The following is a 19,110-nucleotide window of genomic DNA, read 5'->3' as shown; positions in this document are numbered from 1 at the left end:
TCTTTTCCAATGAGTCAGCTCTTCGCATGAGGTGGCCAAAGGACTGGAGTTTCAGCTTTAGTATCATTCCTTCCAAAGAACACCCAGGATTGATCTCCTTTAGGATGGACTGGTTGGATCTCCTTGCAGTCCAAGGGACTCTCAAGAGTCTTCTCCAACACCACAGTTCAAAATCATCAATTCTTCTGCGCTCAGCTTTCTTCACAGTCCAACTCTCACATCCATACATGACCACTGGAAAAACCGTAGCCTTGACTAGACAGACCTTTGTTGGCAAAGTAATATCTCTGCTTTTCAATATGCTATCTAGAAAAAAAAAAATGCTATCTAGGTTGGTCATAACTTTCCTTCCAAGGAGTAAGTGTCTTTTAATTTCATGGCTGCAGTCACCATCTGCAGTGAGTTTAGAGCCCAATAAAGGGATATATTTCCCTTTCAAAGACTTTTTTGCTAGCCTTTTTTTGCCATTGGTTTCTGAATGTATATCCTAGTATGTAAATTTCACTATTGTTCAGAGATATAACTATCTACAAGATTAAAGATTAAACAATTAATTTTAATTATTTTGTTCTAGTTCCAAAAATTGAGAAATGATCTTGAATTGGTGCTATCTACTATTCAGTCAAATAATGAAAAATTAAAGGAAGACTTAGAAAGGTATATTTATATTATAATTACCATTAGTCTTTTATATGTATTGAATTAGCATTAATGTTTTATTTGACTATTGTTTGTTTTTTTTTCACATTCAAAGGGAGCAAAAATGGTTGGATGAACAGCAACAGATATTGGAATCTCTTAATGTGCTACAAAATGAATTGAAACAGCAGGTTGTGACATTTTCTGAATCAAGGTATTGATTTTGTGTTCTAGGCTTTCAAAATAGGAGAAATTATTTCCTTTTTTATGTTATATGAAATGCATAGATGAAAAGCGGGTGAATTTTACCAGAAATTGTCTTACCCTGACCTTTACTAATTGTTAAAAGTTATATAATCTTTTATTAATAATTTGACTTTTAGTTTTCCTATGTTAAATAGACTATTTATCTCATAAAGCTAGTTATTTGATTTGAGCAATAAAGTTTGAACAGAGTGTTTGATTAATTTTATGAGTAATCAATTCTTTATACCTAAAGTATTTTATCAACAATTTAATTCTCTTAATTAAAATAAAATCTTTCTAGAATTTTTAATGAGCTGAAAACAAAAATGCGTGATATAAAAGAATTTAAGGAGAAACTCTTGGTTACCTTGGGTGAGTTTCTCGAAGACCATTTTCCTCTGCCTGATAGAAACGTTAAAAAGAAAAAGGTAAGTTGTAGAGAAGACATTCTTGTAGATATTCAGATATGAAATTGTTGTTGTAGGTTCAAATGTAAATTTTCTGATGAATTTTCTTGTTTAATATGCACTTCAAAGATATAAGTTTGCATCTCTTGTGGCTCAGACGGTAAAGCATCTGTCTGCGATGTGGGAGACCTGGGTTCGATACCTGGGTTGGGAAGATCCCCTGGAGAAGGAAATGGCAACCGACTCCAGTACTCTTGCCTGGAAAATCCCATGGATGGAGAAGTCTAGTAGGCTACACTCCACGGGATCACAAAGAATCAGACACGACTGAGTGACTTCATTTTCTTTCTTTTTTTTCTTTTCAAAGATATAAACAAATAGGTACATGTACAAAAGTATTCCATCATCACATTATGGTATTTATTGAAAAATTAGAAGGAATCTAGTTATTCAATAAACTAGAAATAAATATAGTTTTTTATATTGTATTCATATAGTGGAGAAAATGGAGCTTTTAAAAATAATGTATTGAACACTATCAAAGGAATTGATGAAAGGCTCACAAATTTTTGTTAGAGGATAAAGCAAAGATGATTAAATTGTATACCAAAAAGTCTAATTGGTACCAAAAAATGTAATAGTGCTTTATGCCTGGGGCTAAGATTGTAAATGAGACTTGTTTTTGTTTTCATTTTCATTATTTTCCAAGTTTTCTATAATAAACATATGTAACTTAAAATCAGAAGATACCTATACCTATGAGGTAAGTTATTGATTATTTTAATAGTAGTTATGATGAAATAAACCTTTTTCACAAAAGCAAATAAATATTTCATTGGGTGACAGAAAGTTGGAAACAAGCACTTTAATTCATTTTTAAAAAGCAAAATAGGGTATAAATAATAAGAACTTGTGGGCATAGGATAGGCATTGAAACTGGATCCAGAATGATCTTTCTAAAACTGTACATATTTAATATTTATTTAATCAAATATTAAAAATACACATATTTTAATTTTTTAATTTAAAACTTTTTTTTTTTTTTTCCAATTTTGATGCCACCCTCTGGGATAAGGTCTATAAACTCCTTAGAGTAATGAATTTGTCTTCTGGACTTTGTCTGTCTCTGTGGCCTTCTTTCCATCTTTACCCATCTCTTGCATGAGTCCATTCATCCATGCTGTTGGAGCAGATGTACAGTTTGACCTGTCACTTTTTTGTGCCTTATACATGCTATTTCCTCTGGTTACAAAAGAGTTCCTATCTGAGGAGGATAGTAAATTCCTTCTTAAAGCAACTCAAACATCATCTTTTGTATGAGGCATTAAATGAAGTTTAGGTGTCATCTTATTAGCATTTATTACATGATTTTGTAGTAACAATTTATGTCTCTCTCTTCACCTACCATGCTCTATGAGCTGCTTGCTTTGTTTAATTCATATTAGTATTTGTACTGTCTTTTATACCTATTGTAGTACCTCAGTTCATATTTCTTGAGTGACTGTGCACATGGCTAGGGAAAGGAGAAAGTTTTGTTTTCTTACAATCTGTGTTTATTTATTCTTCTCTTTCTTCTTTGTAATTATCAGTAGGCTTTACATTTGTTATGGAATATTTTTCTGATCCTGTTATTATGTATACCCATTAGTCATTTCTGAAATTTTGATAGCCTTCTGTTAACCATTTCTGTTAATTTAGGATCCCTTACGTCTTAATGATCATAATCTTAAAATAACTCAGTGATTTATTTCCTGATTCTAGTCTTCCTTTTTTTAACTGTTTTTGTTTTTTTTTTTTTTAACCTTTTAAGGTTCTCCACTAGTAGAACCAGAGATTTGAGATATTCTTAAAGGAAGCATTCATTACCAGAAGCTATCATGAATTTGTTAAGTCATATTGGATAAGCTCAGTTTTTTTAAATGAAGTATATGAACTACTGATACATATTACAGAATGATAGATTACTTTCTCTGTCAAGCTAGAAAAATGGATGTATTAGTGGGCTCAAGCTGCTATAACAAAATACCAAAGATTAGGTGGCTTAAACAAAAGAAATTAATTTTCTCACAGTTTTGGCAGCCAAAAGTCCAAAGTGCCATCAGTTTATTTAAAATAAGTAAATTGTATTATTTATTTTTAACTTTCCCAGTTTTATTGCATTTATATTTTGATCTATACCATCATTCATGTATGCATTTAGTCTTTATTGTACATTGTTAGATTCCATTCTTATCATATTTTACCTTTCATTTTTGAGTTTTTAAGTTTAATCCATTATTTGCTATGATGGATATCTTTAACAAGTAATTTGTTCAAGAAGAATTCCTGGCTGTTTTATTTTTGACATTTTAACTGCTGACATTGTTTGCTTTATAATTAGAGGCTTATCTTTGGCAGAGATTTTAAAAAATCACAAGACTTTGTAGTGGGTTTCTCCATTTTTCTTAGATGGAAGTGTGCTGTGGAGAAGTTGAGGCCAGCCTGCAGATGTTTTCTGGCATGACTACTTGCCTGAAAGATTCTTTATGTCTGACCTTCAGTAGCTTAATGAGGATATGTCACCATGTTGATGATTCAATATCAGTTTTGCTTTGATGATATATTGTTTTGGGGGAAGATTTAGGTCACATGTCATTTCATGGAAATTTTTTTATTATATTTTATACTGCTTTTGTTGTTCAGTCACTAGGTAATGTCCGACTCTTTGTGACCTCATCTTCTCTGTCCTTTACTATCTCCCTGAGTTTGCTTAGACTCATCCATTGAGTCAGTGATGCCATCCAACCACCTCATCCTCTGTCACCACCTCCTCCTCCTCTTGCTCTCAAGTTTTCCCAGTATCAGTGTCTTTCCCAAAGAGTCGGCTCTTCACATCAGGTGGCCAAAGTATTGGAGCTTCAGCTTCAGCATCAGTCCTTCTAATGCATATTCAGGGTTAATTTCCCTTAGGATTAACTGGTTTTATTTCTTTGCTGTCCTAGGGACTCTCAAGGATCTTCTCCAGCACCACAGTTCGAAAGCATAAATTCTTTGGTGCTCAGACTTCTTTATGGTCCCACTCTCACATCCATGCATGGCTACTAGAAAAATCATAGCTTTGACTATATGGATCTTTGTCAGCAAAGTGATGTCTCTCTTTTTAATATGCTGTCTAGGTTTGTCATAGTTTTTCCTCCAACACGCAAGCATCTTTTAATTTCATGGCTGCAGTCACCATCTGCAGTGATTTTGGAGCCCAAGAAAATGAAATCTGTCACTGTTTCCAGTTTTCTCCCATTTATATGCCATGAAGTGATGGGACCAGATCCTGCGATCTTCATTTTTTGAATGTTGGGTTTTAAGCCAGCCTTTTCACTCTGCTCTTTCACATTCATCAGGAGATTCTTTAGTTTGTCTTCACTTTCTGCCATTAAAGTGGTATCCTCTGTATAACTGAGTTTGTTGATACTTCTCCCTGCAATCTTGATTCCATCTTGTGAATCTTCTAGCCCAATATTTAGCATGATGTACTTACTCTGCATATAAATTAAATATGCAGGGTGACAGTTTACAGCCTTGACGTATTCCTTTCCCAGTAACGTTGAACCAGTCCGCTGTTCTAACTATTGCTTCTTGTCCTGCACACAGGTTTCTTAGACCCAGGTAAGGTGATCTGGCATTTCCATCTTTTTAAGAGTTTTCTACAGTTTGTTGTGATCCCCACAGTCAAAGGCTTTCATGTAGTTAGTGAAGCAGAAATAAATATTTTTTTAAATTCCTTGCTTTTTCCATGATCCAGTAGATCTTTGCAATTTGTTCTCTATTTCCTCTGTCTTTTCTAAATCTATCTTATACATCTGGAAGTTCTCGGTTCACATACTGCTGAAGTCTAGCTTGAAGGATTTTGAGCGTCATCTTACTAGTATGTGAAATGAGAGTAGTTGTAATTTGAACGTTCTTTGGCATTGCCATTCTTTGGGATTGAAATGAAAACTTATCTTTTCTAGTCCTGTGGCCACCACTGAATTTTCCAAATTTGCTGGCATATTGGGTGCAGCACTTTCATAGCATCATCTTTTAGGATCTGAAATAGCTCAGCTAGAATCCCATCATCTCCACTAGCTTTATTCATAGTAATGCTTCCTAAGGCTCATTAGACTTCACATTCCAGGATGTCTGACTCTAAGTGAGTGACCACACCATTGTGGTTAGGTAGGTCATTAAGACCTTTTTTGTAAAGTTCTGTGTATTCTTGCCACCTCTTTTTAATCTCTTCTGTTTCCTTTGGGTCCTTGCCATTTCTGTACTTTATTATATGTTGTTATATTGCCTTTATTATATAATTATATTGCCATTTTTTTCCTTTATTATATGCTTATCATATCTTGATATTTAAACATTTTTTATTTCCTTTTATTATAATTTTTCTCTGCATTTTCTTTGATTGTCTCAAACTTTTATATTTTTATCTGTGCCTAGCTGCTTCTTTATCAGTTTGGTTATTGTATATGCTTTCATCACTAGTGAATCATATGTTGCTTTTTACCTCTCTTCCATTTAGTAAGATATTAAGGGGACAGGAGATGATGATCTCCAGCTTTACCATCTTTATTCAGTAATCACATTTGTTTTTATCAGGATTATTTTACTATTTCTTTTATATATTTATATTTCTATAAGACCTTATAAGGACTCTGTGGTAATCTTGGCCTGTTGTCAGGAAAGTACTGGATTTCACTATAGTAGGAAATATAGTTAATTGAATTTCCGAACTCAAAAGCTCCTGATTTTACTTAGTATTGTCTTGGAAGATTTCCCATAGAACCTTATCCTATTGAACATTTTTAGCAGTAATTTGGATAAAGAGGTAGAGAATATAGTCATCAAAGTTTATAAATGATATGAAACTGAAGAGGATTAGAGAGTAAATTTATTGGATGACAGAATTAAAACTGAATTTTTTAATTGCCATGATAAAATAAGATAGTCTAAATAAAATAGAACAGTATTTAGTGGTGGAACATAGAATATCTTTCTTGGGTTTAAAACATTAAAAGAATAAAGGATACATATCTTAGCTATATACAATGAAACTCTAGAATGGAACTGGAATGAGATCTGTTCTCTGTCATTCCAGGAAAAAAAGAACTAGTGAGTTGAGTTAATATTAGGAACCATCATGAACTGTGAAAAGATGAGCAAATCTCCCCAGGAATCAAGTTTTCTGTCCTGAAACTGTATCAGTACAGTTTGAAATGTCATTTGCTTGGATATTTCTATTGGGGAGGTTCAAAAATTAGATTTACACTTATATGAGTATATATAATGTGTGTAATATACTTTACCCATTATATATTTATAGATAGGTAGGTAGATAGTCTGAATTGTATGTTTTAGTAATTACGAAAGATTTCCCTGTCTTAGAGGTTGTTTCAGCTGTATTTTTATGAACCTTAATGTTTAGTACAACAGGTTGTTTTCTTTCAGAATTCTTTTAAAGTCATCTCATTTTAAATGTTTGGTTTTAGTATATCTTGTATCATTGCAATTGAGAGATATTAATTTAAAAGATTAAAAAAATTTTTTTAATAAATAGTCTAATAGCCTGCCATTGTCAGAACTGAAATTTAAATTCCTTATTATTCACACTTTCCTCAAAGAAAAACGTTCAAGAATCAACTGCACAGCTGATAACACTGCATGAAATGTTAGAGGTAAGTGTTTTGTGTAGTTGTTTTGTCTTGAAGATTTGTCTGATTAGTGATTTATGGACAATTATACACAAACTTGGGGCTTCCCAGGTGGCTCAGTTGTAAAGAATCCAGCTGCCAATGAAGGAGATGAGTGTTTGATCCTTGAACAGGGAAGATCCCCTGGAGGAGTAAATGGCAACCCTCTCCAGTATTCTTGCCTGAAAAATTCCAATAGACAGAGGAGCCTGACCGGCCACAGTGTATGGGGATCGCAAAGAGTTGGATGCAACTGAGTGACTAAGTACAGGCACATACTCAGGTTTGAAAAAGAAAAAAATGCTGCTTTAGTTTTTAAGGTATACACCCAATTTTATTACATATATTAATTTATCTTTAGTATAAAATTAGTTTCTATTTTTTGTGTAGTAAGAAAGAATATTTTTTAAGAGAAGATGAAACTAAAATCTTACCCTTAATTCCAGATTATTACTTTAAGAAAATTTTTATGATGTCATTTAGTATCTATACAGTGAAACCCTTTGCTTTTATGTAATCTATACATGCTTTCTCTGCCTGACATTTACTTTTTTTTTTTTTTTTAACTAATATCTTTGACCCTTAAAAAAAGTTTTTGAACTTTGGCCAAGTTATCAACTTTATTAAATACTTTAGATCTTGATTTGACAACCTATTACAAGTTGGGTGAACAGGAAGATAGATGGTCTATGAATAGCTGTTCAACAATTAATGTGGCTTTTTAAAATGAGTGATAAGTTTAGAATAAAGTGATTTCAGAAAAGTTGCTTCATAGTAATTTTATGAAAAGTCTTTATCTAGTTAAAGTCTTCATTTATCTAGCTAAGTGTTTTTGAATACTAAAGTCTTTATCTAGCTAAGTGGTTTTGGTACCTCTACCTTCCTGTTCACCCAGTTTGCAATAGGTTGTCATATCAAGATCTAAAGTATTTAATATAGTTGATAATTTGGCCAAAGTTCAAAAACTTTTTTTAAGGGTTAAAGATATTTGTGAAAATAAAAGTAAATGTCAGGCAGAGAAAGCAGGTACCTTTGATACCTCAGGATATCGTAATATAGAATATTATTACTTTGAAAAGCAAAATACAAATATTTTTTAGATTATAATTTGAATCTTTCAGCATATTCCAATTTACTTCCAATTTATACTGAAACTAAAACTACCATTTCTCATGGATGACTTGACTTTTTAAGATAAAGATTGTCATATATGTGGCAAATATTGACAGTTAACTCGGAAATACATGTGTAATTTTTGAATAGTGTACTATGAGATATACCATATAAAGCTTAAATTTAGGAACCATTACACACCAAGGCTTGTATTATCAATGATAATTGTAAACTAAATTTATACTGCCATTCAATGAAAAGTAAAATAACATATACATATTCACTTTAAAGTAGAATTTTTAACATTTAATTATTTCTGGCATTTACTAGGATTTTGATTGATATTATTTTATATAGCAATGAAAAGTAAGATTTTAAATTATATTAAAATGTGAGCAATTGCTCTGAAATGGGAATAATATCTTATTCTCTTATGATCATACATAAAAGAAATGAGACCAACAGCTTTTTTCTCCAGGATGTGGTTCTTGAAATAATTAAAGTTAGAGAATTCCCTGGTGGCCTGGTGGTTAGCATTCTGGGTTTTCACTGCCATAGTCCATGTTCAGTCCCTGGTTGAGGAACTGAGATTCTGCACTGTCACAGCCAAAAAAAAAAAAAAGAATTAGCTAAAATTTATGACAGGTTAAATTTTACTTTAAGAATTGGAATGTTAAAAAACAAGAATAGAGGTGTTGATATTATCATGAAATGTGATTGAGATGAGAACTTAGTAGTTTAATTATATTTCTATGACACTTCTACTGTTGTTAGCTGTTAAGTCATGTCTGACTCTTCTATGACCCCATGGACTATAGCCCACCAGGCTCCTTTGTACATGGGATTTTCTAGCAGGAATACTGGAGTGGGTTGCCATTTTCTTCCTGAACCAGGGATCGAACCCACGTCTCCTGCATTGCAGACATATTCTTTACTGCTATGGTATAAATTTTATTTTTCCTTTTCTGTGTTTCTTAAAATAATATCTTTAAAACTTTGGCATGGCAGTTTGAAGATATGGATTCTAATCCATTATCTTTTACTAATTATGTACCCCTCGAGGAATCTTTTAACCCTTATGAATCCTGGTTTTGTAATTTTTGAAGGCACTTTGTGGGAGCTGAGGAGGTAGAGTAATAATTGATACATATTTAACATTTTTCATTATATCTCATAGAACATTAATGTTCAAATATTTAATGTGTGTTTCTTACAAAACTTTTCTAATGCCCTGAATCTGGGAAAGATGTGTCATTCCTAGTGCATATTAGCATCTTTCTTGAGCTTATTTAACCACAGGACCCTGTTACTCCATGAGCATTGCTGCTGCTGCTGCTGCTAAGTCGCTTCAGTCGTGTCCGACTCTGTGCGACCCCATAGATGGCAGCCCACGAGGCTCCCCCGTCCCTGGGATTCTCCAGGCAAGAACACTGGAGTGGGTTGCCATTTCCTTCTCCAATGCATGAAAGTGAAAAGTCAAGGTGAAGTTGCTCAGTCGTATCCGACTCTTAGCGACCCCATGGACTGCAGCCTACCAGGCTCCTCCATCCATGGGATTTTCCAGGCAAGAGTCCTGGAGTGGGGTGCCATTGCCTTCTCCGAGAGCATTGCTAGGGAGACCAATTTCATGGAATGTAGTTCAAGAAATGTTAGTCTTATATAATTTACTACAGGTATTGAAAATTTCTCAATATCCTTAGTGAAGAGATCAAAGTGTTTAAGATAATTTGAAGGAAATAATGATGATAGAGTTTTTGTTTTGAAGGTTTATCAGATGAATAAGTGGCTTTGAGTGGAGGGGGAAGGTTGGTGTTTTCTCTTTCCCTGAAATATTAAGACATGTATGCAATTTTTTGAACTTTGTTTTTTAATTTGAAGAAATGGTTATAACCAAATTTCTAACATAAATTATTAATCTTGAGAGAAGTGGGAGAATTGTAAATGCTTTTTAACAAGTTTTTAGGAAATGTTTTAAAAATTCAGGTGCAAAGATTCATTTTAAAGCTATTTCCATTCAGTAATATTTGTAGTTTTTTTAAAAAGAAAATCAGCTATTTAATACATAGAAATTATGATTAAATAATTATTCAAAGAAAAGAGATCAACATTCTTTGGTTAAAAAAAAAAACTTTTAATATATCTGTATCAATTTTTTTTTCCAAGTAAGATATATCTTAAATGATGTTTTTTCCTAGATTCTTTTAAATAGATTATTTGGTGTTCCACATGACCCATATGTCAAAATTAGTGATTCTTTTTGGCCACCTTATATTGAGCTGCTCCTGCGTAATGGAATTGCCTTGAGACATCCAGAAGATCCAACCCGAATAAGATTAGAAGCCTTCCATCAGTAAAAAGATGGTGTTTTTTTCACACAGTACATAAAGAATCTTGTCATTCAAGGATAATGGAAACACTGAGAATTACTTGGATAAAGAACGTTATTTGCTAATCAAAGCACATGATATAGTCCATTTTCCTTTCATGCTTAAAATGACTCATGCTGCCATCTACTATTCATTTAAAAATGATAGCTTCATAGTCAGTCAGTGCTTTTGTGTTTTCAACTGAGTTGACAAGAATGTAAGTAAAAAACATTCTAGACTTAATCATTATAATACTGTAAATATACCTTCTGCACTATTCTTTGGAAACTTTTTTGTTAACTATATTCCTAATGTTTTTCTTTTAAAATATATGCCAGTTTATTTTATACATTTTGAGTTCTATTTGGTGCTTACATCCTTTAAATTTATAAATTATGGTGAAAGGCCATAATTTGCTGGAGATTAAAAAACTGACTTAGTATCTTAATGTATACTGTAGCATAATTTTTAAGTATATAGTACATCTATTCATGTATACTACAATATTTCTAGGTTTGTTAAAAATTGGAATATTAAAAAATAATGAATAAAGGTAGATTAAAAGTATTTTAATGTGTATTATTAGTGATATATATATTAAACCTTTCTTGATTCTGTTAATTATTACTAATGATATTGTGTTCATAAAATTTTGTTAATCCTCTGTGACTTTTCTATAAATAAAATTCTCATTTAAAATTCTCTAGCTTTTTTGGGGGTGTGGCATGATATTTTAATAAATAGACTTTATCATAGGTAGATAAGTGACATATAATTAAGCTACATATAAGGTAAACTAGAGAATTCCAAACATTTTTTGTATAATTAGTTTTCAGAGTGGACTTGGTATATATTTTTATTTTTGAAATTGATTTCTACTGTATTGTATTATTCAAGTTTCTTATTTACCTTGAATACTAAATCTCTCTTAAAATAGGCAAAAACTTACAAGTATACTGTGTCCCTTTTGTAGAAAATACAAATACTGTTATATTTTAGAAAACTTGTAAGTTCTTTCTCAGGAAGATGACATACAAAAATACCTTCCTAGAATACTCTAGTTGAGATTCAAAGGAATGAGCAACTTACTCTTCCTTGAAATTACTAGAAAAAGGAAAAATGGTGCTGGTAATATAAGTTTGACAGTATTTCTACAAAGCAGATAATACTGTTGTCTGTGTACTTCTCTGTGTTGCAAATTACAGAAATAAATAGATAAAAGCAGTAAACAATTTGATTATTTGATAGGTCTTGATTTCACATTAAGTGGGATGTTTTTACTACAGCATTTTTTGCAATATTTTTTTATATAATTTAATTTATTTATTACTTTTGGCTGTACTGAGTCTTCATTGCTGTGCAGACTTTTCTCTAGTTGCAGCAAGGGAGGGCTACTCTCTGGTTGCGGCACAGGCTTCTCATTGTGGTGGCTTCTTTTTTTGCCGAGCATGGGCTCTAGGGTGCATGGGCTTGTGTAAAGTTTTAAAGAAAACTATGATGATTGCATCCTACTTTTTAATTTGCTAACCCAGCCTTCTTATATAGCACAGTTTTTTGCCCACTTTTCATCTCAATCATAAACAAAGTAAATTACAGTAGAATTAGTCTTGATTTGTACCCCATCTAAGCTTACAGGCCTTGAAGGGTTTTTTTTGTTGTTGTTGTTGTTTTGTGTGTGTGTGGTTTTGAGTATACTGGAGAAAATGTTTCCGTTTTTGAGAACCTGTATGTAGGGGCCATCACTATGGATCCCAGGAACATTAAGAGGGTAATGAGTATTATGAATAACTGTTCTCATAAATGTTATAAATTAGATGAACTGGACCAATTTTATGAAAGACACAACCTACTAAAATTCACACAAGGAAAAATCGCCACTTTGCATAAACCTATATATATTAAAGAAATTGAGTCAATAATTATTAAACTTTCAAAACAGTAAACATCAGACCCAGATGGTTTCACTGGTGAATTCTGTCAAATATTTGAGACGAAAATGATGACAATTCTGTACAATCTGTTCCAAAAAATAGAAGCTTATTCTTTCTATGAGGCTGGCATTACCCTAATACCAAAACCAGACATTACATTATCCTAACACTAAAACCAAAGACTTTTTAAGAAAGGGCAACTACAGGTATCTATTATGAACACAGGCACAAATTTCCTCAACAAAATAATCAAATTCAACAATATATTAAAAGAATTATGCATCCAGCCAAGTGGTATTTATTCCAAATATTCAAGACTGGTTCAACATTCAAATGTCAATCAATGTAACCCATATATTATCAAAATAGAAAATAGAAAAATCATGATAACACCAATAGGTTATTAAAAAGCTATATGACAAAATTGAATACCTATTCATGATGAAAGCTCTCAGCAAGCTAGAAATAGAAACTTCCTTAGCTTGATAAAGAACATCCACAATCTTGTACATTATTACTTATTCTTTAAAAAAAATTATAGAAAACACAGCTAACATGCTTAATGGTGAGAAACCAGATGTTTCTCTAAGATCAGGAACAAGGCAAGAATATGTCCTCTCAACAGTGCTGTTCAGCATTGTACTGGAAGTTGGATAAATTTATATGGAAAGACAAAAGACCCAGAATATCTGCCATAATAAAGAAGAAGAACAATGTGGAAGAACTGACAGCAACCTTAAGACTCATTGTAAATCTGTAGTAACCAATATTGTGAAGTTGGTGCAAAATCAGATAACAGATCACTGCAACAGAATAGAGAGCTCAGAAGTAGACCCATACAAATATGATCAGCTAATCTTTGACAAAGAGGAAAGGCAATCCAATGGAGAAAGCTCTGTCTTTTTCAACAAATGGTGATAGAACTGTACATGCACATGCAAAGGAAGAAAACTGGGCACTGCTGTAGTGATGTTACACCTTTAAATTAACTCAAAATGAATCATAGACCTAAATATAAAATGCACAATTACAAAACTTCTAGAAAATAATATAAGATAAAATCTAGTATGACTTTGAATTTGGTGAAGACTTCTTAAAAAATTGATAAACTGGATTTTATTAAAATTAAAACTTTTTCTGTTAAAAACAAAGTGGAAAAAAACCAAACAGATTAGGAAAAAATGTTTGCAGAACACATATATCAAAAAGATAAAAGAGAACTCACCAAAATACAGAAAACTCAACAATAAGAACAAACATCCCAATTAAAAAGAGGGAAAAATGTCTAAACTGACACCTGTCCAAACAAGATAAACAGATAGCAAGTAAGCAGATGAAAAGATTTCCACATTGTGTGTCATCAAGAAAATGCAAACTGAAAAACAATGAGATATCACTAAACACCCATCAGAATGACCAAATACTGACTGTGGAGCAACAGGAACTCATTTATTGCTGGTGGGAATGCAAAATACAGTCATTTAGAAAAAAATGTACTAAGCATACTCTTAATATACAATCCCACCAATTATGCTTCTTGGTATTTACCCAAAAGAGTTGAAAACTTACGTTCACACAAAATCTTGTACACCATTGAGTGTAGCAGCCTTTTTCATGAATGTCAAAAATTGGAAGCAATCCAGATGTTCTTCAATAATTGAATGGACAAATCATGGGACAATGGATTACAATGGATTATTCAGATATGAAAAGAAATGAACTATCAAGCCACAAAAAAGGATGAAGGAAACTTAAATGCATATTCCTAAGTGAAAGAAGGCAATCTGAAAAGCCTGCATAGTGTATGATTCCCGCTGTATGATATTCTGGAAAAGGCAAAAATATGAAGACAGTTGAAAGATGATTGTGGTTTTAGGGGATTGGTAGTGGGTAGGGCAGGAGGGGTGGGATAAATAAGTGGATTACAGAGGATTTTCAGGGCAGTGAAACTTCTTTATGATAACTATCGGTGGATATTTAACATTATGCATTTATTAAAACCCATAGAACTATACAAAAAATGAATCCTGATATAAACTATGGACTTTAGTTAATAATAATGTATCAATATTAATTCTTCAGTTTTAACAAGTATAACACCAAATGTAAGATGTTAATGATAGTGGAAACTATGGGCAAAGAAAAGGAAGTATATGGGAACTGAGGAATTGGAGAAAGTTTTTTCTTACTAATTAAAAAAACATGAAGAAATGGTTTGTGGTGTTCTGGTTGATGTTATTACATCTGCATGAAACATCTAGGACTCTTCAGCCGTTTTGTAACCATTTGGAGAGCTGCTATGGAAGAATCTGGCATATTTAGTGTGGCAGTATCTCAAAAAAGTAACAAATCCTGATGTTATTGAACCAGGTAATTGACCATAGAGCTGTGGTACTAGGGAGCATGATTTACAAGTAAATACATTTTCCTTCTGAGGCAAATTTTTTTGTTGTTGTTTTTTGAAACTGAAGAATTCTACCAATGTAACCAAACCATCAAATGGAACTTTAACATGCTGAAATTAATTTTATTAAACAGTCTGACAAAGACTTTAAAATGTATTTTTAGGTTGCTGGGAGAAATTAATATTTTCCATTTAAAAAGGGCTAGACATTGTAATACAAAGTAGGAACAAATGAAACAACATTTGGTTATAAATAGGAATTAATTGTATGTCCCATATATGATTAAATATAATGACTTAAATACAAATTCTACAAATAGGATAAACTCTTGATTGGATAGCGTTACAGATTGATTTAGTTAATTGAAAGATAATTTGAAGAATTCATCCAGAAAAATTAAAAAAATTATGAAGAGCAGATAAAGAACAAACTGGGCACTTCAACATAGAATTTCCTGTTGGAAAGAATAGCAGGAATGATAGTTAAGCAATATTTGAAAAGATAATAGCTGAAAACTTTTCTGCAGAACTGAAAGCCTCAGAAAAATGTACACTGAATGTACACTGTGCAGGATAAACCACACTGTGAAACAGTTTCATAAAGCTGTAAAATATCAAAGAGAAAGAATTTTCAAAGATACTAAAGAGAAAAGATAGTTTACAAAGACAAAAACAGCAATTATTCATTTGCAAAAATAGAAAGACTGAGGGGGTCTCTGTATGGTTTCTTTATAAGAACACTCATCCCGTTTATGAGTGTTTTATCCTCATGACCTAAGCATCTCCCCAAAGCCCCACCTCCTAATACAGTCACATCAGGCATTAGGATTTCCAGAAGTTGGGAGCAATCAACTGAATTGAATGTTGCTGGGAGTTCAAGTGAGAACTAAGAAATTGACCACAAAATTTGTCTACATGTATGTCCAAAAAAATAATTATTTAGACTGCACTGACTTCTCTTGTTTGAAGCCCAAAGTACTTATTAAATTATGTAACTTATTGCAGTCCATCTGGAACTTAATTGAGGGGAAAAACTTTGCCTTTTATTTTTATACTCTTTTGCTCTCTGCTCAGTGTGGAAGAGTAGGCAGTTGTTATCGGCATATCAGGGTCTTTGCTGTTGTTGTTCAGTTGCAAAGTCATGTTGGACTCTGCAACCCCATGAACTGCAGCACACCAGGCTTCCCTGTCCTTCACTATCTCCTAGAGTTTGGTCAAACTCATGTCCATTAAGTCAGTGATGCTATCCAACCATCTCATCCTCTGTCATCCCCTTCTCTTGCCCCCAGTCTTTCCCAGCATCAAGGCTTTTGCTGTTAGCTCAGTGATATTCTTTGACTTTTTCTTCTCCTTTCTGAATGATAGATATTTGTATAATACAGTTAGAAGTAATTGGTTATACACACACTTTTCTTAGCAAGTTAAAAAAAAAAAAAGTCCTGTAATTGATCTCATACTCTATGAGTTAAATAAAGAAAGAAAGGTTAAAGTGAAATTATTTTTTGTCACTATCTGTAGTAAAAAGTTTTGGATATAAAGACTGAAATTAAGAAGTAAAACACAATACATGAATTTTAGTGAGCTTTGCTCACCCGTAATGTATCATTATATTGCTGATTGCAAATTTAAAATATTTTTGAAATTGCCAGGTAAATGCTAACAACAAATCACAGTAATCTTTTTTCCTTTTTTATAAAGTTGCAAATTTTTTCAAGTATACAGAGATTAAAATTAATACATACCCATGTGCACTCAATACCCTGAATTGGTGTATGTTGACATTTTGTGATAATTCAAATTGTTTTGTTTTTCAAACAATTTTATAGATTTAGCTGATGCTCACTTTGTGCTCCTTAATTCCATCCTCTTTCTCTCCTAGGTAAGTATGATCCCTGAGATACTATGTTCTTCCTCTGCGTACTTTGGTAAGTTTGAGATATAAATTTAGTGTTAAAAATATTTATAATTAAAGCTTTATATACATATAGTCATATATCTACATCCTATCCCAATTTGAATCATAATGTATCCATAATTGCAGTATTTCAACTTAATGTTATGTAATTTATCCATGTTGATGTGTGTGGATTTAGTCCATCATTTAACTGCTATATAATACTACAATGTAGAAATAGATTACAACTTTTTTTCCCCAATGATAGCGATTTTGGTTATTTCCATTTATTCACTGCTACAAATAATGTTCCCTTACTTATTAATGTGGATGCTCATCTGCAAGAATTTCTTAAGGTTATGTATTTAAAACTGAAATGGCTGGGTCAAAAATGCACATCTTCTGGATTAGACATTGCCAAATTTGCTCTTTGTGGTGTTTGCACTTAATTTACACTTCCATCAACAATATATTAGATGTCACCTTACACCAATCAGAATGACCATCATGAAAAAGTCTACAAACAATAAATGCTAGAGTGTTGAGAAAAGGGAACCCTCCTACACTGTTGGTGAGAATGTAAATTAGTACAGCCACTATGGAGAACAGCCTGGAAGTTCCTTAAAACTCTAAAAATAGAGCTACCATATATCCTGCAGTCCCACTCCTGGGCATATATCTGAAGAAAATTATAGTTCAGAAGGAATCACACACCCCATTGTTTATTGCAGCACTATTTGCAATATTTAAGACACAGAAGCAAGCTAAATGTTTATTGACAGATGAATGGATAAAGAAAATGTGTGTGTGTATATATATATAAATACATATATACAATGGAATACTACTCAACCATTAAAAAGAATGAGATAATGCCATTTGTAGTAACATGGATGGACTTGGAGATTATTATACTAAGTGAAGTTAGATGAAGGCAAATAGCATACGGTATCATTTATATGTGGAATCTGAAAAAAGAGATGCAAATGAACTTATTTATAAAACAAACAAACTCAGACATAGAGAATGAACTTATGTTTATCAAGGGGGAAGTGTAAAGGGGAGGGATAGATTGGGAGTTTGGATTGACATATATACACTGCTACTTAAAACAGATAACCAACAAGGATGAACTGTGTAGCATTAGGAACTCTTCTCAATATTCTGTAATAACCTAAATGGGAATAGAACTTGAAAAAAGAATAGATACATGTACATGTATAACTGAATTACCTGGAATTAACATGACATTGTTACTCAATGGTACTCTAGTATAAAATAAAACGTTTTTAAAAATAATAAATAATTTTTAAAAAAGATTAAAAAAAACCCCAAATATTACATGTCCAGTTTGCCCAGTCCTCCCAAACACTTGATGTTATCAAACTGTAACATTTTTGCCACTCTGATGAAAGAAACATTTTCATTTCTATGATTACTAGCAAGATTGAACATTTCATTACTCATTTATCTGTCCTCAGGTTTTTTTCTCCTGCTACTTTTCTGTTTATACCATTAAAAATTTTTTTGACCTTTCCCTTATAGATTGGTGAGAGTTCTTTCAATATTCTTGATATTTATTATGCTTCAGTTATATTGTTATAATTTTTCTCTCACTTTCTGGTTTATGCTTTTTTTAATGTTTTTAAATTTTTCATTAATAAGTTTAAACTTACCAATCTTTTCCTTTATGCTTTGAGCTTTTGCACATTACCTAAGAAATCCTATAATAGTCTTTCAAAGATTAGAAGATATTTATTTTAACTAAGTCAAATTTAAATCCAGTCCTATTGAAAGAATAAAATGTTTTGTATAGAAAGTGTATGGAATCTGGTTTTAATGTCTGTGAGGTAAATTTAAAACTAATAATTTCAAACAAACATAAAATCAGAATTCTTCATTTTTTTCTGAAAATACAAGAAAACACTGTAACTATAAGACATGGCTTGATTTTTAACTAAAAAAATTAAAGTTAATTTATATGCTAATATATTAATAAACTACCTTACAATTTTTATTACCCTTAAAATTCCCTTGGTCTCTCTTCTCTGACTCTCAATCTCTTCTACCTTTGTTTTTCAGTCTCTGAAAAAATAAACACATGTGTGCAGGAAAATATATTTATATATATGTGTGTGTGTACAAGTTTCTTCCTCTCCCATATTTCTATTCATTTCATCTTTGATTTCCTGAAAGTGTCCATTCATTTACATTTAATTATATTTTAAAAACTTATAGCAAAGATATTTTTAGGTAGGGAAATTGCTATCAATTCCACTTTGCCCATAATCTTTATTTCTTTTTAAAAATTTTTAATTAAAAAAATTTTTTTAATTAATTATTTACTATTATTTTTTAAAGCCAAGGTGTCTCCCACTGAGAAATGAGTGTGTTGTATACAC

General features: G+C 32.0%; 1 protein-coding gene across 3 annotated transcripts in view; it reads left to right on the top strand.

Annotated features, from left to right (window-relative positions):
* The window catches only part of CENPK (centromere protein K), a 36,954-nt gene extending 25,770 nt beyond the window's left edge, over window positions 1-11,184 (top strand). For 2 of the 3 annotated variants that reach the window (XM_010845523.1, XM_010845522.1), the window contains 5 exons: window positions 575-657; window positions 755-853; window positions 1,187-1,313; window positions 6,932-6,985; window positions 10,309-11,178. In XM_010845523.1, the coding sequence (XP_010843825.1) occupies window positions 575-657; window positions 755-853; window positions 1,187-1,313; window positions 6,932-6,985; window positions 10,309-10,467 (522 nt within the window). In that variant the 3' untranslated portion in view covers window positions 10,468-11,178. Of the gene's footprint in view, window positions 1-574; window positions 658-754; window positions 854-1,186; window positions 1,314-6,931; window positions 6,986-10,308 lie in introns of all 3 variants that reach the window. The other variant, XM_010845521.1, reaches the window with a different exon arrangement.
* The last annotated feature ends 7,926 nt before the right edge of the window (window positions 11,185-19,110 follow it).

The sequence above is a fragment of the Bison bison genome, unplaced genomic scaffold (genome assembly GCF_000754665.1).
Source record: "Bison bison bison isolate TAMUID 2011002044 unplaced genomic scaffold, Bison_UMD1.0 scf7180017864218, whole genome shotgun sequence".
Taxonomy (NCBI): domain Eukaryota; kingdom Metazoa; phylum Chordata; class Mammalia; order Artiodactyla; family Bovidae; genus Bison; species Bison bison.
This window is presented reverse-complemented; position numbering and strand designations above follow the sequence as displayed.